General features: G+C 38.3%; 1 protein-coding gene across 5 annotated transcripts in view; it reads right to left on the reverse strand.

Annotated features, from left to right (window-relative positions):
- Sur (Sulfonylurea receptor) overlaps positions 1-24,259 on the reverse strand; it is a 100,007-nt gene that overhangs the window by 48,509 nt on the left and 27,239 nt on the right. For all 5 annotated transcript variants that reach the window (XM_071590768.1, XM_071590765.1, XM_071590766.1 and 2 more), the window contains exons 3-5: positions 8,012-8,305; positions 5,294-5,518; positions 546-695 (exon numbers count right to left, since the gene is read on the reverse strand). In XM_071590768.1, coding sequence (XP_071446869.1) covers positions 546-695; positions 5,294-5,518; positions 8,012-8,305 — 669 coding nt within the window. The remainder of the gene's footprint in view (positions 1-545; positions 696-5,293; positions 5,519-8,011; positions 8,306-24,259) is intronic.

Here is a 24,259-nt window from a genome sequence, read left to right on the forward strand (position 1 = left end):
CTACTTTAAAAATGGATAAATTATTAGTGGGTTGAATAATTAAAAGTCTGTTACATCCCAACATCTTCATGTACTCAGCCTTACACCACTCGCATTTCTATAGCATGGAGAATTTGAAGGAGTGTGTGGGGGGTTTAAAATTGACTCCTCTCCCTCTCCCACTGCCTTCAATTCTTCGTGGTGTATAAACCCGAGTATTCTAACACTTTGTACCTGGAGATTTCACGACGCGACGAAACCCGGGTCGTATCAATAAAAAATCATGAAGTGTAAACAATTCATTTTTATCTATGTCTCTGTGGTGAATACTTTACGCAAAATTAAGACTGAAAACCTTTTTCGTTAATTCAAGTGACTTATATACATATGTATTTTTCAAATCATGATTTAAACACGATAATATTTCGTGATCCTATGTTTCACCCAAATTTTCGCCTCCGTTCTATGCTGCATGAGCAGCAAAGACGCAATGAGGGAAGTTACTCCTTTTTCTAGGACTCATACTATTCCCAAAATGACTAATGGTAATATGAAATGAGGCTCACCTGTAGCGCACCCTTGAGCCGTATTCCTTCCACATTGACGAGATGCGTTGATGCTTGAGACAAAGTTCCCTGAGCAATGGATCCCACCAGTACAACCACTGCCATCACGTAGCCATTCCGGAAGAACTCGGTAACCGTTGGGAAAGGAGCCTGAAAAAGACGAGTGAAGGAATTATGAGCGTTTGTGTGGACAATTTTATCAGCCCGGCAGTTCAGCATGCGTTCAAGTTTGGTGGAGTAGAGATTGTGGATGTACGAGGAAGTAGATATTATTGAAGGATAAAAGAAGAGGGTTCGAGTGGGAAGGTTTTACTCAGTTATCCAAATGCCCAGTTACCAATAATTAACCTCTGAGCCGTTGGCAGCCTTGATTTGACTTTTGAAGAGCGTCCCATTCGTAAAGACTGATTATCTTCAGAGTGATTGACAGGTGCGCCTTACTGCTCGCGCTCTCAAGATGCTTACCGAGTGCCATACTATATTCGTATAGATATGAAAAAGAATCAGTCACCATGCGTCTTGATTATCCTTTTAATTACTAATTGATGGTATTGGTAATTAGTCATAGTAACTACTGCATTTCCCTCTCAAATTATATCGTAGGCAGCTTTATATTTCTTTCACGGCATTCTTAAAACCCATGAAGAGGAACTCATTATAAAAGCGATATATATCGATCGATCGATCAATAAAAATATTTTATATCGGCACCCGTTGGGAGGAATAAGAAAAAATCGAGGAAGCGGTCGGCGGAAGGAACAATGTTTTACAGGTTTTCAGAATAAAAATAATTCCGTTCGTGCGAATCAAATATTTTTTCACATACCAGTTATTTAAAAAAAATAACTTTCCAATTTAGATCCTTTAATAATTTATCATAATGTTGCAGTGCATTGTTTCTTTTGTGGATTAAAACGTAAAAGTATTAACGAACTCATTTTGCCAGGCCTTGTGAAACCCCTTGTGATCATCATGTGACTACCCTCTCACGGCATTATCCTTGAAATAACTTATTCAGGACTCATGAGTGAACAAGAATTTCTGTAGTGCTGTTATTCATGCATCTTCGTACATGCTACATAAGTATGATGTCTTCGGATGACCCGCACGACGAAAGGGCATGATCCCTCACCCCATCTCTTTCAATGAGGGATAAAGCCAAAATCACCTTTTTCTCTCACATGCTCCTCTGTTGCTGATCGAAATAACAAGATATCATATAGGTGTACATCATTTCAGGATGTCGATAGTATGTTGCGATATTTTTGCATGGTTATTGTTCTAACATACATTTAATTACGCTACTAGCACATTAGTCAAATAATGTCTAAAAATAATAGTTGTGGTTTTTCCGAAGAAACAAAATTTTACTGATTTTAAAAACAATAAAATAAGTTTATTCATGCAGATATTAATTCCTTGAATACAATGTTAATGATTCCTTATTTTGGTTTTCTATTGTGATTTACTGTTCACCGATCGGTAATGACTCATCGGAAGCTTTTTTTGCACTCAAAAAAGAATTTATAAATAACGCTTTTATGCTTACCTCTTTTAAGACTTTTCATATGTCGGCTTGTGAAATTAGCTTGCTAGGCAGACTGTAGCCACTATTTGAAAATTTTTGTGCAGCTGTATTGTATTACGTAATTTTTGAAGGGTTGCTGGAGATATTTCATAACAAATTGTTGAAATTACGTATAATGTGCAAAAATTGTTGGGCAGTTACACCGTAGCAAATTTTGCGCTAAAATACAAAAAATGAATGATAAACTTCAATAGAGTATTAAATCATATTAATATGCATAACATACCTCACTTATGGAGTACAACGTTTATTTTAATATGTTTTTAGTTTGTACGAGGGTCATCCGGAAAGTAGTACCCGTTCGTGAAATAAAGACACAAAAGTAAATATTAACAAACATAAAAAATTTTATTTGAAAGAGGATACTTTAAACTACTTCTCAACATAATCTCCAAGCAAATTAAGGCATTTGTCATAACGTGTGACAAGTTTCTGTATTCCTGCTGCATAGTCCTTCGCCGCCAGCTCATTGAGATACGCGAGGGACCCATCTTGCACAAATTTTTGCATAATGCAGATGGTGTTTAACAATTTCATGAACAATTGTTCGAGAAACATTGGGAAAATGCTCACAGATGTCATCAATTGTGACGCGCCGATCGTTCCTCACGAATTCGTCAACTGAGCTCACCAGTTGGTCTGTAATGACAGACGGTCTCTCCGAACGCTCATCGTCGTGTGTGTTCCCCCTCCCCATGTTGAAGTTGCGACACCACCGCCGAACAGACGACTCGTCCATTACATTGTCTCCATACACCTCCTTTAATTGGCGATGAATATCACATGGGCGAACGTTTCTTGCATTGAGGAATTTAATCACTGCCCTCACTTCACAACTGGCGGCGTTCTCAATTTTTTTAAACATTGTAAACAATCACAGAAACAACACAGGCAATGCTAGCGTCACGCAACTTGGCTCAGAGAAGGCAGACAAGCCACTGAAGCTATCTGACCTCGTCCAGCGGCTACTCGCGTCGTCAGCACTTCATGCGGCACGAACGGGTACTACTTTCCGGATGACCCTCGTATATTTCTTTATGAGGTTAGTTATCCAATCTCTGTATTTGACGTTTGTGGGTTATTTCTAATTAATCTTTCTATGTAACATTGGCTTGATGCTGTTTACATTTTAATGACGTGTAACATGGTCCAGTGCCAGGCATAGGAGGATTAGCAGGTTCAGTTTTATTTCAGTATCTGCAGCACGAGGCGAGTAACGCAAGCGCCGTGTTACATTCGTCGGTCTGGACGTTAAACCCTGGTCCTCATGACACCCGTTGCTAATATGCCATTTGGGATTCCTGGTTCCTCTGAAACCCTCTCATCCCTCTAATTTCACTCGTACTTACCCGCCTGGCCATTCTAATTGTCCCAAATGACCTCAACTGCTGTTCGCAGGCCACACTCCTTTGACAGGAGAAAATTCATTTATTCCATTTTAGGGTTGAATTGAGCCACTACTCGTATCTACTATTCCAAGCCTAAAGGCATAGTTTTACTAAGCCAATCTGAAGTTACGGAATTTGTTTGAATGTTAATTGGAAGGAAAACGCATAACCTTAAGGAAAAAACTAACGATAACATACGTGACATCGTAATCCAAAAATACTTAAAAGGTGTGTTTGTTAGAACGATTGAATGTTAATGGCTAAATTAAATGACCTCAAAACATTATTATACCTTGTTTATAAGATACGGCTACCTTGCATATTTTATGTGGTTTCTTTATCGGCTTAATGGAGTTTTAAAGGAAGCATAATCAGGCGTGAATGTTCCCTTTCTTACTTGTGTTTTCGGTGAAAAAAGAGTCAAATAATTAGGAACGGTAATACAACTAACGCGTGTTTTCCTTTTTATTTTATCACGACCCTAAGTAAATGCTACTTCTTTATGTTGCGTATTTTAAATATTCTCTTTCTCTAACCGATGATATATATTTTCCCGAAAGCAACTGGGAAAATGACATTGTGATCTCATGCGCATACCTACATGCAGGAATGACAGATAAGGAAAGATAAAAAGTTTGTTTTCCGTGGCGCCTCTTTCATTCCTTTTTATGAGCTAATGAAGACATGAAAGTGAGTATTCACTTCTAAATACATCTGCTGCTGTAAAGGAGAGTGTATCATCACGTCCAAACCGGGATGGATGATGTCACGGGCCAGTTAAATCGTAGGGTAGTGTTTTCATAACATTCTTGACCATAGGAACCACTCCACGGCGGTTTATCGTTTGGGTTTGGAGGGCATGGTGCTAGGGAAGTGTTTCTATGGCTCTTACGATCCAGAGAACGTAAACAAGTACATATGCCAATGAAATTATTTATTATATGAAATAAAATAATATAAATTATTATCTTTTGGATGCGTGAAAATGGTCTGACTGGTCAGACATGCCATCATAAAAAGTGATTATTAATTATACGATGTTTATGTGCCCTCTTATTCTAGAAAAGCTTGGTTCATAGGTCAGAATCTGTAGCTATTGCAAGTTAGACTGATCAATACGAGTTTCATTCTGTGTGTGTGTAGCGACTGCACATTTTCTGAATTTTTCACTTGGCTATTAAATACTAATGTATTTATATTATAATGATAGTAATACCGTCATATTATCATGGATAGTAATACCGTCATATGGCATGCAATTCCTTGAATATATAAAAAGAAATATTCTTAAAGAAGGCACTATTGCGGAGCTTCTCGGGTTCCACGCCCCTTAAGCTATCCGTTGCTGGTATTTCGATCGAAGGCTACTATACTTGTATTTCCACCTTCCACCATATCCATGATTCGCTTTCTTGGAAGTTTAATTCCAATAAATTGGCCATATTAATAAAGCGGCGCAAGGGATAAATGAAGCACACTCTAAGAATACCTATCGCATTATCTCTTCAACTCACGCGCGTGAACGTATCGAGGATTTAATTGCAGAAGCTCGGTTTGGTTTGCCTTCAAGGTTCGAGCAGACAGTTTGCCACCGGAAGGCCGTACCTATGGATTGGGTTTCCGGCTTGAGGTGGGTCCGAATAATAATAATAATAAAACTATCCAGTTTGAAAGCGGTACTCGTAAAAAGTCCACTCGCCTATTCTCTCTCTTTCATTTGTAATCCTCATCGAGCGGAAATGGCATCGGTGTCTTTTTTTAACCAGCCTTACCTCATATGTGCTTGTAGTCGAGGCAGAGGCGTAATCTATGATGACCGAAATAGCCAGCGGACCAACTAGTCCGGCAGAGTCCCCTAAAAGCTTCAGAAAGCCTCCAAGTGTGAAGAGGGGCCAGCAGAACCGAAGGTAGCAGCGCCAGAGTGATACCCTTCTCTCGAAGACTGCTTTGGATCTCCCTCCTCCCGGAGGGGGCGGCGTTCCTTTGGCGGACCGCTTCTGTGGGATTCGGAAAAGAAAAGAAAATACTCATTGCTCAGGGTTCCGGATTGAAGAAAGCTCGCTTGCTTCACCATAAAAAATAATTCTACAGAATGATTCATGACGCAAAGAAATGGGTGTTGAATAAAACGTTGCGATCAATGTATCGTAATTTTATTTTTAATACAGGAGTGCTGTGGGAATGAACGCATTCAAGATGAGAAGTGACAACGGGATCCCTGTAAGATAAATGTATTTAGGAGATTATATATAAATCCATCGTAGAAGCATTAGACATCGAATCATTCGATGGGATTGTTGATTTATTCATATTTTAAATGAAAGGGAGATGTACTTTTCCATTTGAAATGTGGATATGCAAAACTTCCACGAAGTGAAGCTGTAAAGGTTGCACTTATATTCAAACGAATTTTAGTAAAATAGCGACTACTGGAGCCAAATTTTCATTTATTGTGATTTACCGAATGATTGTATAGTTTTACTATTAATTGTGAATTTTGTCAGTCTTTTTATTCTTGCTATAAAACTGCTTAATATTTCGATTGCAGATCAGAAATTACAATTTAAAAAGAATAAAAATTATTTTATCGCCACAAAATATGGTAAAAAAGTGAGAACTCATTAGTTGTTTTGCAAAGAATATTATGAATTGAGCAATCACTTTCAGCTATACGTTTCAGTTTAGTACTGACAGTTCATCTTATTTCAGTGTAGTATTTTCTAATGATGCTGCGCGATTCTACGGATGACATTTTGTCAGTGGACGATGGTAAGATACGAACATTGTTTAAAAAAAACTATAAATTAATTTGTTTGAAGACAATCGATTGTATTGCATTATTATTCTCTGTGAAATCATATTTTCTTTTTAACATGTATAAATTAAAGTACTTTGTGGGCGACTTTAAAGAAAGCTATTGTGCCATCAATCAAGCAATCCTCCCATTCAAGCTTTCTCTGTTCTCGCTCACTGAAGCACTCGAATGAAGTCGAAGGCCCCATCGTACTCAAAAGCTCGAGGAATTGGATTGGGCTTTCTTTCCTTCTCCAACCCTGCCTGTGGAATTAAACTGTGATCCATATAAACCTACTTGTGCCTTTGGACGGGCTTACCCGAGGGCGCAACAGTATCTTGATCCAAAGAAATCCCTTTTGGCATTCTGATGCTCTTTTGACCTGATCTTCTTGCCATCATTGATTTTTCGTCGCGTGAGACCACACCGCAAATGTTATCTTTCTCCGAACCTCATCCATGAACGTCATCGAATAGCCCTTAAATTAATATCGATGAAATCACATTCTGTTTTACTTCATTATGCTTGGGCAAAATGAGAAATTATGCTATGAAACAGAGTGTTAGTATTTAAGGCAGCCTCGACCCATCAGAATAATGAGGAGAAAGACCGAAATCTTCTGAATGGAAATCAGCTATATGTCACTAAACAATATGTCTAGTCTTACATATCCATTTCATACGTTTAGAGTGGGTGAATTTATATTTGAAGTGAATGAAGTTTTGGTAATTGCCATTATTTGCTGATTTGGCAAAAAATATAAAACAAGAGCATAATTGATGCCAAATCCAGCTCATTTAGAGACTATTTTTTCTGATTTGTGATACCAAAACCTTGAATTCACAATCCCCAATTCGATCTCTTGAATCTCTTTTACATTCACTATTCATTTCCATTTGTGTTTAATCAATGAGAATTAATAATTGGTAAACCTCCGGTCAAGTACCTTTGTGTGTCTTGTGGTGTGTAAATGAACATGCATATGAAGGTATTTATCGAACATCATTGTTCCAGTCGTATTTATTTCATCTTAGGATTACATGCGAATATAGATTAATCCGATAAAGTCAATCCGTTCTCTTGATATGGAACACCTTTAATGAAAAGTCTCCCATGAAACCTTTGTTATTTTTGCAAAGTCTTCTATGAAGTCTTATATTTCATTATTTCAAAAGAAAACTTCCCTTAATAAAAGACTGAGAAAATAAACGTCAGCGACCTTAAGCAAGTGTTTTAATGACTTTTATATGGCGATGCTAAAACTAATATAATGGGGAGTAGTCTTAATATTTTCTCATCCTATTTTTATTTTGAACGATTTGCACGTAAAAATGTGTAATGCGCTATTCAACAAGAAAAGTTAGGGGCGCAATCAAATTAAAAAAATGATTTGTCGAAAGGCTACTGTTAATGAATGGCTTAAAAATGAGCCGACTCCCATTCGTTATTTAGCGCGATTCCGACTTGCATTGAACGATATCTGCAGAATGAGTGAAGCGTAGTGAAGAATTCAATATTTTACTGAAGAGGACCGTACATATCATGTACGGACCTATCTAGTACTTGAGAAATTCGAAATTAAAAGGTCCAAGGTATACATTGATGTTACGTACGTATATTATGATCTCAAAACAGCCCCACAAATTTTATGGCAATAATCATGTTATTCGGGCTCGTTCGGTAATTTTTAACTCACCTTCTCTTCATCGAAGATCTGCTTGAATCGGTCGAAGTGGGACTTCGTGCTCTCTTCATCCGGGAGTCGACCCAAGTCCTCCAGCTCCAGCGGTCGCGAGTAACCCAGCCTCAGCAGGGGTGTGAGCCAGTAAAAGAGGCCCTTGGAGAAGGCGTTTGCGGCTGCATGGCGGTAGGCGCAGGGCAGTTGCCGGTTCGACCCCGTGGTGGTGTCGGCCGCACCCTCCTCCTCGTCCTCAGCCCCCTCCTCTCGTCCCCTCGGCAAACTCTTCCGTATTTTCCTCATCTCGCGGATCTGCGTGAAGGAATAATACACGATGACAACCAAAGTAATCAACTCGAAATTTGATTTAAGAGGTTTAAGGGTAGAGTTCACCTCGTACTAAGCCAAACGACGTATGAAATTTAAACATCAAGGTCGGGGACGGTCAGTTGCTTTTCCTATGCCGCATGTGGTTTCCCAGGAAGATGTGGCACCCGAAAAATATCAAAACTTGGGTGAAGCTGAGGATGCCCAAAGACATCACTCGGAATCGAGCCCGGGCACTCCGACCAGTAGCCCAGCGCTCTACCCATTGAACTATCACGTCCCAAATACATGATACTCGCATGGCGATGACTTATGGTGATATACGCTACTCTATGATGACGAAATTCATATTTATCGTCTAGGAGAGAAAGCAAAACCTGTTGAGGATGACGTTGTGAATCCTTATTCAAAATCCCCTCTGGGGACATTGAGATTATCCTCCGGTGTGAAAACCGTTTATTTGGATAACTTAATTTAATTTAGGCTTTACATTACTAAAGAGGTGGTAAATTAGTACGTTTCATTAATTTTGAGAAAAAAATGAGTGACGAATAACACCAAAAGTCTTTCAGTCAGAAGTCCTGGAGTGAAAAGGTGTTAATGAAATGGAGATGAGGATAACTAATTCAACTTAATCTGAGGCAGCATATAGCGGAATGGTATGAACTCCACGTGTGTGTAGTAAGACTAGTGACGAATTATGTGCAGAAGTTTTTCGGAGAAATTATTGAGATTTTTTCAGCTTTGAATCCTTGCTGTAAACTGATACTAGGAATTTTAGATTTGGGATAAATATTTGCAGCTGAGGCAGGAAGATACATTTTCGGCGAGATAGGGGTGCAAAGAAATGGAGTCAAAGGTGCGAAGCGCAAGAAAGTGCGTGGATGGTTATACAAGACCACGGAAATAAAAGAAATATGTTAACTACACGTCGGAAAGAGCGGAACAATCACGCTTTCGGTCAATTAATGTGATGATGAAAGTCACCTCATATGCTACTATTTTTTCGAAGTATTAACATTTAAAGACTACAAATAATAACTGATACTAAGTCCGGCCAGTATTGGATATTCGACATGCTCCGACAACTAATATCTCCATCCATTCATCTCACTCTGGAGAAAATGTACTGAATTATGGAATGGAGCATATTTTGACTCGCTATCTCAGACCTCGTGCAAATTAACTTGTTGGAATAGTAATCGGAGACAACGAGTTTATGATCAAGAAAAATAAATCTCATGGGGCATGATGACGGAGTATTTGAAATAGTCATTCGAGTATATATGATTCCATTCGATCCGAAGCCATACGGAACGGTTAGTATCGCCACTCGGGGTCGTGAACTCGTTTTTCTTTGACTGGTCTCCTTACGGATTTTGCTTAGGTATATTCCCGTGACAAAGGACGGGTAAATCCGGAATCGAAATTTCGGGTCAATATTCACTTTTATATCCGATCAGCGACGGTAGGCGCTCTATCTACGTGCCTTTTGAATGATAAATTGCAGTAGTACCTCATTAGTGAAGTTTGATGCATTTTAACGTATTGTGTCTATTCCTACATGTCCTTCATATTGCGTTTTTCTTCATTTTTATACTTTTAAAAAAGCAATATTTAGATTCAATGATAGGAAAGCAACTTGGAAAGGAATGGGGAAGGATTGCGAAAGCAAGCATGATATGGGAGCTCAAAGTCGCATATATGGGAATTGAAATGGGTATCTTTTGTGATAATTATGCTAATTGGGGACTTTAGTATTTAGGTTTATTCGATGGAGAATGTCTAATTTTTGCGTGAGACGGATAAGAGGAACCTATCGGATGAATTTGTTGTCAAAATTTCACATACTAGCCATCTTATCTGATAAGGAAAATGGGATATTGTTATTTCTAGTGAAAGTCAACATCTACGTTCTTTACACACCACCTGGTTTAATTACATGCATGCCAAAGATACTGAAGATGGACGATAAAGGAATCCATCGATTGTACGAGTCTCTGAAGTCCTCATGCTTCCAAAACTCTATCTTATAGGAATCCCATTATCGTAGTTTGACATTCATAAACCGTCCAGCTACAGCATCATTACATATTTCTACTCGTATGCACCATGCAAATTGGGTGTGGTAAGGGTTGCTATAAAATATTAAATGAGTCATGAGAGAGAAGTTGTGTGTGAAGTTCCCTAAAGACAAGTGCCATGATGCCACGCTCTCTTTTTCCGAATGCTTCGGAATTAGTCGGTGTGGTAAAAAACGAGGAACAGTTCATTAATGTGCCAAGTCAGCTTCGGAAATTTCCCCTTTAATCCCATTGAATAGTTTCGTGCAATAGCTCTCACTTTTTGTGAATTTTCTATTTAATTCTTTAATGTGTTTTGTTCGATTTATAGTCTCGGACGATCAGGAATCCTTGCTTGAGTATTCACTAAAGTTATATTTGTCGATATTACCCTAGCATAGGGTTTTTGTTGATATTCACGATGTATGTAATTTCTATGGAAGCTATTTTTATATTATGTGAAAGAATAAAGAATGTTGGACAAGCGAGGGAGAGTTAGGAAAATAAATGGATTTTGGTCAAATGAAGGAAGGTAAAACATAGGTAGGATGAAAAGTGGTTTATTGTAATTAATTATATCTTTTAGGGTTCTTAGTGTCGTCTTATGAAGGCTTAGAAGTAAAGCAGTCTTTAGCTTCTAATTCCACCAAAATCATAATAAATAAAAAACGTAATTTGGAAACTGTGTTACTTTATTTCGTCTTCCCACCAGCATATTCAGTGCTTTTAACAAGTTTAATCGCCTCAGGGACGAACCGAAAGTTTCTTGAAAGACGGCCTACGTGCCTGTAGGTTTGTATTACGCAAGTCTTATTCTGGTGTAATATACCTCGTTGTGATCCACATGTATTTCTCTATTTGTGCTGTCAGTACAACATAAGCATCTCCATATAAATTCGTTAAAGATTTCGCCAAACACCCTCCCTCTCCATCTTACATAAGATTGGAGATTGTTTTAAGCTTGCGTATGGCTTAACGCTTCAATAAATACTTTCACTATAAATTTTTTCAGTATTTCCTGCTGCGCGTTGGGCATGTTAAAAAATAACTTTCCTTTTACCTACTGAAGACATCGTCAGAAACTGACTGAAGAATGTATTTAATTTGCCACCCTTCTATAAGTTTCAATGAGACCACCGTTGGCCGTTGTACGCCAGATTAAAAAAATAATATAAATATTAAGCGGCCCGTAATTTCTCATTGGTGAATAGGTACCTTTCTCGCTCAGAGCTTAGGCGATAATATTATTTCCTATTAAAATTAAATAGTATTTTGGATATCTCGATTCTCTCATGAGCCGGACGAAAATATAGCCTACTTGATGTCAAAGCTTAAGCCTCATCGATTAGTGTTCCAGTGCAGACATGAAGTGCTCTGAGAAGGTTCAAATAATCCACCACCTTACATCAGGTGATCTTCAATGCTCCCTCGGTCTGATCGTAATTGATCATTTGCTTTTTCCCACTTAGCTCGACCTACAGGTATTTTGAATCTAATGCTTCGAGAGGCGGTTTAGTATCTTTCGTATATGGCAGCATACCTCTAATTTTTCTCACAGCATCAAATATGGTATCAATCAAGCCTCTACGTAGGAATCGAACTTTGCCATCAGTTATTTCCGCAATGTGTGCCAGCTTTGGTAAGACAATAAACTTGCTCTCATCTTTCTAGTCATTGTCATCTCCTTTTTTATTTGAGGCCATCTTTATGAATGAAAGACGGCGTCAATTTCCTTTAAAAACCGCAAGGAGATGCTCCTTTTGTCTTTTTTAAACGATCTTTTTATTTGATACTGTGTTAGCTCGATGACATTACGTCTTAATAAGGTACAACTCCTGGTATGGGCAATGATGAGAAGTTGCTTTTCAATGCCGGTCCATGTGGCGTTTTCTTCCGGAAAACAAAATGCCCGAGGCTAGCCTTCGTTTTAGACAACACATCAAGATTAGGTACGAAACAATTTCCCTCGATTTATTTTTTGAACTTAAATGTTTCCAAATGTGCTGTTAAGGTATTCGTGAAATTATTCAGGAGTCCATTTTCCGTGTCGCCAAATAACAAGCAAAACGTTTATATACAAAATAGGGTAGGATAGTTTCTGGACGCCAGAGTATATTTTTCAAATTTCTCAACACATATATTAGCTATGTCTGGCGACAGAAGAGAACCGTGGCCGCGTCCTTTTATTTGAGTATATTTCCTCGTTGTAATAAATATAGATGTTTTTAAACAGCACTCGCCAAGTTCAGGGGCGTGTGACGCGTTAATCCTTCCTCGGTTAGCTTTTTGGGATTATTTATGTCATCGTGGAACTCAGGTGATAAGTGACACAAAGTCGAAGTTTCCTAAAATGTCCTCATCCGATGCTCATATATACATGGAAATAGATATGAGGAAATATATATGCATAAATAAATAAATATATATACATATATATATACATATATATACATATATATATACATATATATATACATATATATACATATATATATATATATATATATACTATATATATATATACACACACACACACATATATAAATATATATATATATACACACACACACACACACACACACACACACACACACACACACACACACACACACACACACATATATATATATATATATATATATATATATATATAGTAGCACACAATATAGAAACACAAAAAAAGAAGAACACTCACACGTTATTTCTTGATATTTCGACGGAAACAATCCGTCTTCCTCTGAAGATATAGAAGCATTACTTCTATATCTTCAGAGGAAGACGGATTGTTTCCGTCGAAATATCAAGAAATAACGTGTGAGTGTTCTTCTTTTTTTGTGTTTCTATATTGTGTGCTACTGTGTATTGTACTATTCGGCACTTCTGTGTTACGTCTACGAAAGCATATATATATATATATATATATATATATATATATATATATATATATATATATATATATATATGTATATATATATATATATATATATATGTATATATATATATATATATATATCTGATGATGACGACCGTGCCGTCGAAACGTCAATTTTCAAATGTGAGTGTCCTTTTTTTGTGTTTCTATATTTCAAAAATCAATATAAGTATTTTTATATATTTGTGCGTCGCCGAAGAGCGTTCTATTTTGAAAATTCGCATCAAGCACCAATGCTCGTGGCGGCATTGAAACTCACGACCTTTGGCTTGACAGGCCGGTGCATGACTGACCTGTCCGCCGCAGCAGGTTTCTTCTATTTCTTCTGTTGTATTCAGAAGTGTTTCACTGAGCACAATTACAACTAATTTTTTTCACTGCCGGGACTGTTCGAACTGGCGTGCTTGGAATGTTTACGCTGAACGCGAGGAGCTGTATATAGTAGAATCGGTTCCGTGAGCAGCGTCATTTGTATGCAACAACTTCAGAGTGTAAAAATCATTCGCCTTGACCGGGATGATTTCTACACTCTGAAATTGTTGCATTGAAATGCACATTAGCGGATGACTCCGTTAAAAGTTACTGTTGCGGCATCTCCCGCAGTTTCTTTGGAATCGTCATTTGTGATGTTTTTCATTGTATTTACCCGTGGAGGAGTGACTAAACGACTCATGCGAGTATGAGTGCTCATACTACGATCGCTTATGAAAATTAATTAATTTATTGAATAAAAAAATATTCCGTTTATTATTCAGCCTTTGTCTTTAAAATATCATCCATAATAAGGAAACTTTTAATGTTACCGCGAGAAAATCTACCATCAACATTGGCAGTCCTTACTTGCGAGAATTGCGTCGCCGGTACTTCGGGCTGGATATTCTGTGAAGTGTTACCCAAGAGGAAAACCCGTTCACGGCCGGATGGGATCTAAGCGAGCGCTCTCCCAGAGCATGCCAATGACTTTTCTCCGTAAATGGCGACCATCACAAGAATTTCTTTCGTTCCATCTCTTCCTTCATTGTCCCTTCCCCCCCCCTCAAGAGTCAACCTTGCCCAAACTCCCGTGGTTTCCCTCGACGGCGAACCACATTACATCTCGATGACGAACTCGGGAAAACACCAAATAAGCTCCGTCCCATTAATGGCTCGCTCTTTTAGGGACTAAAACTTTCCTGGAATCTCTTTCTCTCTCTCCTCCCATCCCTCTCTCCCCCGCCACAATGCATTCCTTCCTCCTCCACCTCTCTCCACTCTTCCTATTCGCACTTCCGCCGACACGTTCACTCTCCTGCGACGCTCCGGCTCTCTCCGTCTGGAGACTCGCAGGTCACGGGAAGTCTTGGAATTACCGCCCACTGGGGCACTCGCCCTTAAGTGTGCATGTCTGGGATTAGAGTGATTGTGGGCGTCTCGGATGATTTCCGAATTGCGCTTTTGATTTCTTTTTTTCATAGGGTGTCGTTTCTCACAGAAGAAGGGAAAGAAGAGGTTTTTTTTCTCCCCTCTGTTCTAAACGCGATCGAATCCCACCCGTCGAGCGCCCAAAAGCAGGTCAATTCATGATGAAAAAGAAGCACTAGGCGATGCTTGCTGTGCCTAAGCTTTTTTACGTTACAAATTTTTATTGATCGACTTTCTAAATTTGAAGATCAAGTTAAATGGACTACGTGGGATATCTTCACAATTAGGTCTTTTGGAAGTGGCGTGACAGGATTTTCTGCTCAGTGGTTTGAGTTCAGGATTCCCCCTTGAGATGAGCATTCAATATTTACGGGAACCTTTTTTTCATTAATGTTTCGTCCATCAAGGTTAATTTGATGACGGGGAAAACCGCTCATGAGGAAAAAGATTTTTTCCTATTAATATTTTAACCATAAAATTGATAAAAGGATTGGTGGTTATTTCTTGAATAATGGCTGGGACCGAAATTCCTTTAATCTTAAGTTAGCGTGTGGGTCTTCTTTTTTGTGAAATGGATGAATCATAGAAACTGAGTGTTCGCTTAAAAAAAATTACTCAACCAATCTGCCTCGAAGGCAAAGAATGATCCTTCGTCAGAACCATACCCGGAGAATTCGCGCGGGTCGTCTCATTAAATATGTCCATGTGATGCTGCTTATTTACCGAGAAAATCTTTATTTGACGACGTCTTTACCTTCCGTTTGGTTTTATTATTTTCGTCATCAGCCATTTTCCATCTGGACATGCTTGTATTCATATTGCTTTTTTATATTTCCCCTTTGAAAGATGGATGCGATTCCCTTTGACAGTATTTCCTTCCTTCACCCTTTTAACAATATTCGACTCATCTTTAGAAGACGAGTACGTTTTCACATCCGTCTTTATGATCATTTCTGGTCTTATTTATTTTATTTAAAATTTTTAAGTTAATTAATACGAGACGCTGAAAGGTATATGTTGTTCTACATATGAACATACTAGTTAATTTAAAAAAAAAATTAGCTTCATTGTTTTTTTAGTAATCGTGTAAATATAAAAATATAGGAGAGAATTTTTCCCAGTCAAGTTTAATATTCTCCGCACCGGGTGTTGATAGCTAATGCTAATTCAGTTCATATGTTATAGCGCGTTATGTTATACGCGTTCATATGTTATGTGCGTTATCATGCAAAGGATTCAGGTACTTATTTATTAGTTTTTAGTTATTTAATTCGACCGCTACCTTTTATTATTTAATGCTTGTGCAGCCATATGCCGAGGTTCTAATTCAGACGGTGTGTCGCACAGAATTTCAGTCTAGGTACCGCCTATGGTAAAGATAATTTGTAAGTATTCGTGCGCGTATGTTTAACGTTAGGCAACGTCCGAGAAACGAAATGACAGGCGTTATTTTTGGCGAAAGTGGTTTGTGAATTGTGTGGGTTGCATGAGATGGCGCGGAGTCGTTTGAGGTCAGAATCGCCCGTAAAGCTCTCATTGGAAATGATTGAGAGGAAATAATCCGGAAAAGTTCCATTAGTCAGTATTAAAATCCGCGTGTTTTATGCCGCTCCCCGAGGAAGCTTGGGCCATATGGTGGTGAGATAAATATTATTCCCAGAACACATGGGTTTCCTCAAGCGCTTGCCTCACGGATAAACGCTCCGCGGGGTTCTTTTTGTGAAAAGGTTGGAAACTATTGATAAACACATGCCGCAGTTATGTTTGAATCTTTACGATCTCTTTTTTACCCCTTGCCCCTCTTGCGTAAATTGCATTATTCCACCGCAACGCGCAGGTCCATCCGCCCCTGGATGGGGTGCGATATATGCGGGAATTTCGGTTATTGTCTTGCGCTTTGGCGATGAAGTTAAGCGAAGCTTCGGGTAAAATTGGGAGGGCGTGAGTGATGGGGTGTTGGCACCAACGTATACGAAGTTTGTCTTTGTGGACGGGTTTTGGTCTCGGGAGCCAAGAAGCTTAAGAAATAATCCCAAGAAGGGAGTCAGGAGGGCGGAGGAAGTGGTTTGTGACAATTCAGGCAGAACTCGGATGGGGTTGAAAGATGATCGATAGCCCTTCGGATTGTGGATGTCTTTCCAAGAGTTCATCTGCTTCCTCGATCATCGAAGTTGGTGGAAGCTATACTGAAGAGCCTAGTAGTGAGATACCTTATAGCATGTTGGAATATCTTATGACGCATTTTGATTTGAAACCATTTTTAGTGTGATGATTATTCTATAAATATTTTTTTATTTTCTGAATAACGCAACCAAGAGCATAATGAAATGGTCTGATGAAAAATATGTAGTCATATAGTCGTTTTTTACGAGATCATAGGAAACTCTCATATCATTTACTAAAGATGTTCCATTGAACGAGTTTGAAATATGTGAGACCATGGACTAGTAAATGGTTCCGGTATCATTATTAATGCTTCATATTTGAAAGCCAAAATAACTCATTTTTTTACTTGCTCAACTGGTTTTAAGAGAACGTTTTTATTTTGATTTCATATTGTCGAAAAGAAAGTGGTCTCATTTGAAAATTTTGGTACTTAAGTTGATTGATTTACAAACGTATATTTTTATCCTTCGAAGCATAGTTACAATTTCTCCTCGGTATTCATTATATTGATTAACCGGATAGTGAGATGTAGTGAATATTAATTCCTTGACCTATGAAAATAATGAGTTATAAAGGTGTTTGAATGACTGCTATGAGGGAAAAAATCATCTTTTATGACGAAAGTTATCCATTTAATTGGAAACATATAAGTTCCTTAGTCTAACTTTTTTGTCTTCTTCAGTTAAGCAGTTTCCTATGTTTTTGTTTGCGAATAGCAACGGTAAGTGCTGTAAATGGTGACAAACAAGGTCATTTTCGGCTTGAGTGACAGAAGCTGGATCACTCTATGGTAGAACCTACTATCTTTCATGACTCTGGTTTATATCTTATTCTTTTCTGCTGTTAGAACAAATAAATTTGTTTCTGCCGTTCAATTACTGAACATATTCAATTGAAAATCTCGGACGTTGGGATAAACACAATTGATGAGGCTGAGAATTTTATTGTTAAAAATTAATTTTACGTAAGACTTCACTACAATATATCCCTGCAGTTTACATTTTAATATTTTAGAACTGTGACCAATAAGACTTAAATGTTTTCTTCGGGGGGGGGGGGGCAGCCTTTTAAAACAAATGACGAAGACCATGGACATTCCGAAATGATTTGAATAGAGTAATTGAACGCAATAGGATCAATGAACACTTTTTCATTATCGTAACAAATGTAACATTTTTTTTCTAGTATTATTTGGTTTGATATTTGGTCAAAGTGTATTGATAGAGGTATGACTGATCAGTAAGTTCCCATTAATAGTTTAATAAGAGATGAATTTTCGATGCAGAGCAGCGATTCTTTTAACTTCTCTGGCTTGCAGACGTCATTTCATAAATTCTACTCAGGAGACCCTTCTATGTCGCGTGAATAAATCCTTGAAAGATAAATTGGAAATTATTGTTGAGTATTTATTGTTTGAAAATGATAAAAATCTAATCAGAATTGCGGCATCTATAACCGAACAGCCAATGACCGAAACGTCAGTAATTTAGTCACTTTCAGTCAGTCACTTTAATGTTGGTGTCATTAATTGGAAGCACTTTTCATCTGACGTCTGCGAAGCTTCTGATTTAATAAGCCAATAAAAAATATTTTCTTCCAATGAAACTTTCATCCACAGTAGTCAATTACAGGGTTGTTTTTTTTTAAATTTAGGTTCGGTGATCAATCATAAATTCAGTCGGAGTTAGGTAGACCAACTTAAATTCTGTGTGGTGTGTAGTTGAAATCATTGTTCGCCTGATGTTATTTCGGAAGGTAAAAGTTATACGGTATCGTTTCTGTAAACTTGTGTTAAATGGGCTACAATAACTGATGACACTTCAATGATTGCAGATAATCATTGAAAAAATGGACGTAACGGCCCAACATCCGTGTCAGAGACGGGAATGGAGCTCACTATCTCCGGGTCAGGTGACGAACGCATTACTCATCATCTCCGCGTGTTAAAATCAACTCGCAACTGGATCACCAACATATCTTCCGAAAACTCAGTTGTCCTCAATTCGCCTAAGCTTTTACAGGTCTAGAAATAAAGGATCCGTAAGAGGAGAAATTGTGACGTTTGTTCTTAGAGGTATGTTTGGACACGAGGGCTATTGGAATTTTCACTATCCGCGAAGGAAAAATGTTAATTACGAATTAGTAGTTAAGTTAGTTAGTGTTAGATAGTTACGAATAGAAGCATCTAATATAAAAATACATATGCACCTATTGGAACGCATGCAAAGAAATTAATTTTTTTCTAGTGGTTTTATGCATTACGGATACCTCGGTGAATACTAGATGCATATCGTATTAAAGGCAAGCTCTACCAATATGCTTTCGACTCTTATGTGGTTGGACCTCGGATGGCTGGCGCTCCTCCCCGACGTGAATTGGGTTTCCGTCGGGTTTAATGGTTTGGGCTCGACTATGAGAAGACTATTACAAATTGTAATATCCCCATGTCGGGCTTCAATGCAAGGAAATTTGTGTGGGGAGAGGAATGAGTACTAAATTCTCGCTAATAGTAGGTCCACAGAGTTTATTTTTCATTAAATATTGAATATCATTGAATATAAATTTTCGATTAAATAACGAAACGTTTAGAGAGAGACGCTTTGTAAGATTATTAAAACCTCTTTCACTTATGCAAAATACGTATGATTTAATTTTGATGAATGTTTTACATTTGTACAAGCACGGAATATTCAATAAATATCTCTTAATTGAAAAAATATAGGACTTTACAACACTACTTTTGAAACACTAGTCTAATGTAGAAAAAGTAAGGACGAACTTTTTCAAAAATAAAGCGAGTTAATTTGGGTTAAAATTGCTGTAGTTATGTTCAATATCTATTGAATTTCAGTTTTAAACCTGATTTCAATAAAATTATTACCATGCAGATTTCAAATTTGTAAAAGGTTTTCACGAAATAATTGTTTTTTACCTTCATCTTTTATGTTTTTGAAAATGTTTCGTCTTTCTCTGCATCTTTTGTCGTGCTATCTCTATTAGGCCAACAAAAATACTAATTCATCTCTTTGTGTAACACACTATCATCAGTTTACTCGAGAAATGGCCAAACCAAAAGCAGATTTTATCATTTAAGTATTAAGGATGGTTTGGCGTATCTTATATTTAAATTCAGTGGCTGTTTTATCTGTTTTATTTTGGTCAGACACGTACGTGGATATTCTTAGGGATTCTTCTGTGTGTTGTACCGGATATTTAAACTTCTTTCTATGAAAAATTGGCATGCTATATGAATTTTTCAAAGGTGCACCAGACAAAAAACGACACAGCATGACGGAAGGCTCTTTAAAAATTAATAATGATTCGTCCGGAGCCCTGTACCATCTCAGCGCACGTCGACTGAGTTGCAGGCAAGCGAGCAATCAAAAATTCACGCTCGAAATGCCAGGATACGGAGCACCTTTTTAAAATACTTTTTTGGCCCTCGTATCACCAGCGTTATCGATCCATGTGATGCGAATCCTCACGGATTGCTAGACCTTCGTTCCTCGTTGAAATTTTCTTCCGGAATCCTTTTTGCATGCATGGTGTAAGTTTTATAAATGTATCAGGGAGTTACAAATTAATTGAGATTTTTAGTCATCGTCGAAAGTAATAAAATAGAAAGTAGTCGTGGTTTAGAATTTAGATTGAGCTCACCATCAAATGAAAAAATCATTTCGCGGCTTAATTTCACATCATCTCACTCTGGTGAAAAGAAACATTAATGTGGTGCTAGGGTATAAAATGAATTGAGCTCTGTCAGGTTTTTGAATTGACCTAGTACTTTTTGTTTGGGAAATTAAGTTAGGATAAAAGTAATCGCATTCCTTGAAAATATACTTCTCATCATTCTCCATGATTTTCATCATTCTCAATGAGGGCGTTATATGCCATTTTGTAAAAACTTCGCGATCGGTTCAAACTTCACCTTCGACTGATCACACATAAAATTATGCAGAACACCTTTTTGGGAAGTACAATGGGTATCACGAATCAATCCATTTTTTTTAGCATTCCGCTGGTGTTTAGTCAGATAGGAACTCAGTTTTGAAAAGTTTCCGTGAAGGTACGATTTCAGCATAAACTTCCACGACCTATGCCGCTCTTTACGAAACAAGATCCTTCATTTTTTCTCCCCTCGGACGTTTTGATGAATTTTTAGGACTTCACTGTGGCCTTGAAAAGTTTGTACTTTTAAGGATCTATGATGTGGTTGGAGGGAAGTGATTACAAGAGACCATTGAATATACTTTCATATAAAGATAGGCGACTTGGTAACATTTTGCCAATATTGATGTTGAAATAAAAATATTCTTCATCCTGGTAGTCGATTTGGCTACGTCAGTATGTCTCTTACGCTTCCTTATAATGTTATATTTTCGGGTCCCGGTTCTGGTATGGATGTTGCGTAATCGCCATGACCGTGGGAACTCGGTGATGACCTCATGTCAGTGCCAGAGGACAATTCCCTTCCTACTGAGCTCCGCGGAAGTACGTTCATATGTCAACATACCTAATTTTAAAACAGTTCGATAATAAAATCCTTTTAATGATGATATTCGTCCAGGTAGTTCAAAATATTATAATAAGGAGGCTATATATTCATTGCTAATGGACAACTCTCGAGTTTCTATCGCGCTTTGTAGGCATATGAATCGGAATAATTGCAAGCATTCGAAAATAAGGTATCTCACATCGAGGGTGAATTGAATAAAAATACGCGGAAACTCAAAACTTATAACAATAATCTAAGCCGATCGAAAAATCAAGAGAAAATAGGGTGTAATTTATTATAATTCATTAAGTTTCAAAGATGACTTGTCCGTGCACAAGATAATCCCAATGAAGGGGGAAATATATTCCGGCATTCCGGGAATTTCCCCGCCTTGTATATCGTCACATTGAGTGTTTAATTTCAAAATGAAAGAAAATAAATAGGAATGCATAAAATCTAATTTACCGTATGGTTTCGATTTCTCCCATTGCGAAATTTAAGCTTGGGAGAGTATCTCATTGGTACGCGTAAAATGGACCTCTTTAGACTAAAATAGGAGACATCGGAGAGTGTTTACAAGTATAGTCGATCGATGCTTATGCAATGCTTCCAAGTACATAACTTATTGCGTAATAGTATGTGGTCCACTTTAATTATGATATTATAATAGGTAACCGCAGGAAACAAAATTACGTTTATTAGTGATTACATTAGAGTTAGGCCATGCAAACTTTAAAATACAGTATGTAAAGTAAATAAAATATTTAAGAACACTTATGAGGTTATTACCTGAAACATTAACATTAACATCATTATAATTTTAAGAGTTATTTGCAATCAATCCACCAATATAGTTAAAACAACGATATTTTTGGAGTTGTAGGAAATTGCACTTGCAGGAATAAAATTCACTGTCAAATGTTTAGGAATGGTTTAAAGCTACCGTAACTTCGCTTTCTTTGACTTTAGTAATCGGTACTGTTTTTTTCGGCGTTGGGAGGGAGTGGCTTGATGAAAAGGTCCGAACCCGAGCCGGGCTTCATTTCACCACCGAGGGAGGGAAGAGGGTGGAACGGCGGCGTGGGAGGGATGGTTAGCGGCATGATATAGTGCGCGGATTGATGACAGAGGAAGACGGGGTTACATAGATATAGGAAACTGTCATGCTCGCTCTCCCTTCAATGAGTTATGGCGCAGCTCCCAAATGTGTGGCAAATGAGGAGAAATACGGGGATGCTGCGCCGAATGGAGCGGAGGCCATCCAATTAAGCGTCCGTACGTCCCAAAAATCCTCTCGGCATCCTCCGTATTCTCATCTGCCACGATTTCCCTTCAATGCCGTCTCATCTTCCCTTCCCCTACCCTCCACCAGCTCTTCCACCACTCCCTTCCCTCCTCTCATTTGCCTTAACCTTGGTCCCCTTCCCTCCACCCCCCCCCCCCTTTCCCCCCTCCACCCCCCCCCTTTCAAAGCCTCCCTCGTGTACAAAAGCGTCACTCCTTTTTACATTTTTCGCATCTTTTCAAGCGCGCTTACCTCGCTCACCCGCAGTCTGTCGCGTCCCCTTCCCCCCCCCCCCCGTGCTCGTCAACACACTTGTGATCCTCCTCTCCCCCCCCTTCTTCGCCTCCTCCCCTTCCCCACACTCATATTGTTTACTCGGTCCCGATGGTTCCTCGATGTACCCGAGAATTCTTTGGGCTCCCACTTTTTCTTGGGCTTTCAAAAAACCCTTCGAAATGAGTTGGCCACCCGTATACCGTCACGTAAGGCAGTGTTTTTAAATGTCGATCCCTCAAGCCATAAATGCAGCCGTGGTCGGAACACTTCCTACGACCTGAAAGGAGGTTTTCACTGGCATTTATGAGTTTATCAACCAATGCTCGGTCTTTTTATGGCTCTGAACGCACTGGTGCTGGTGGTGGCAGTTCTTCATGAGCTCATGAGGCATATTAAAGTAGGATTTTAACCAGGTGGCTCTCTCCCCTTGCGTATCAAAAGCTTGCAAAACAGGGCCAAAACCAGATTAATTTTATTGGGTCAGCGAAATGGGAAAAATGTTTGCATAATGAGAGTAACATATGGAATAATTGAGTAGTTGGATGATTTTGTATCTCCTGGCTTAATATTTGTAAAACACAACTCGTACGGTGGACTAAATGAAGATATTAAGGATTATAAATGCAAGATGATGGGGTTTTTGGCAGTGAGTGGAGTATATGAACAAATGAATTACAGTCAAAGGAATAAAAGATGGAAATGTCCAATAATTGTGGTTCTTTGAAAATAAAAAAAATTCCGATGAGTTTACTCCTGCTCAAAGCTTCGTTCATTGAAAGTCAAAGCCTACCTTAAGTAATTTTCAACTATCTTCACGATAGATGCTTGTTGCTTAATGATAATATTTGACTAAACCAGTGACATCTGTAGTGTATTCAGGTGTAGTCCTTCCCATCTTATTGCATGAATTTGAGACTAAGTTATATCATGATAACAATGAATGTCAGCTGAGTGCGCTGGTTATGGGGCCTTAAAGATGTGTTAACAGTAAAAAAAATAAGAGAAATAGTGCGAAGGCTCCTAGGTATTTTTACATAGGCTCGAGACTAATAAACGAGTATAAAAGGAAATGTATTAGATGATCTGGTAATCCTCCTTCTCTTTCATTTGGCAATGCTGCCTGTCCAGGTTGAACCTTGGCCTCCCTTGACTTCTGCTTCCATGGTTGTCTATGCTTCCATTCCTATCTTGAGTCGACATACTAAAAGTTCGAGAACATCCGAATCCGCTCCGGTCTATGGAGCGCCATTAAACGACTATGGCTGAAATGGGAATCATAAGCCTGGTAATATTGAGAGAATGCATGAGAGGCAAATCATAA

This window comes from Hetaerina americana, unplaced genomic scaffold (assembly GCF_022747635.1).
Source record: "Hetaerina americana unplaced genomic scaffold, ioHetAmer1.1.p SCAF_4, whole genome shotgun sequence".
In the NCBI taxonomy this organism is placed as follows: domain Eukaryota; kingdom Metazoa; phylum Arthropoda; class Insecta; order Odonata; family Calopterygidae; genus Hetaerina; species Hetaerina americana.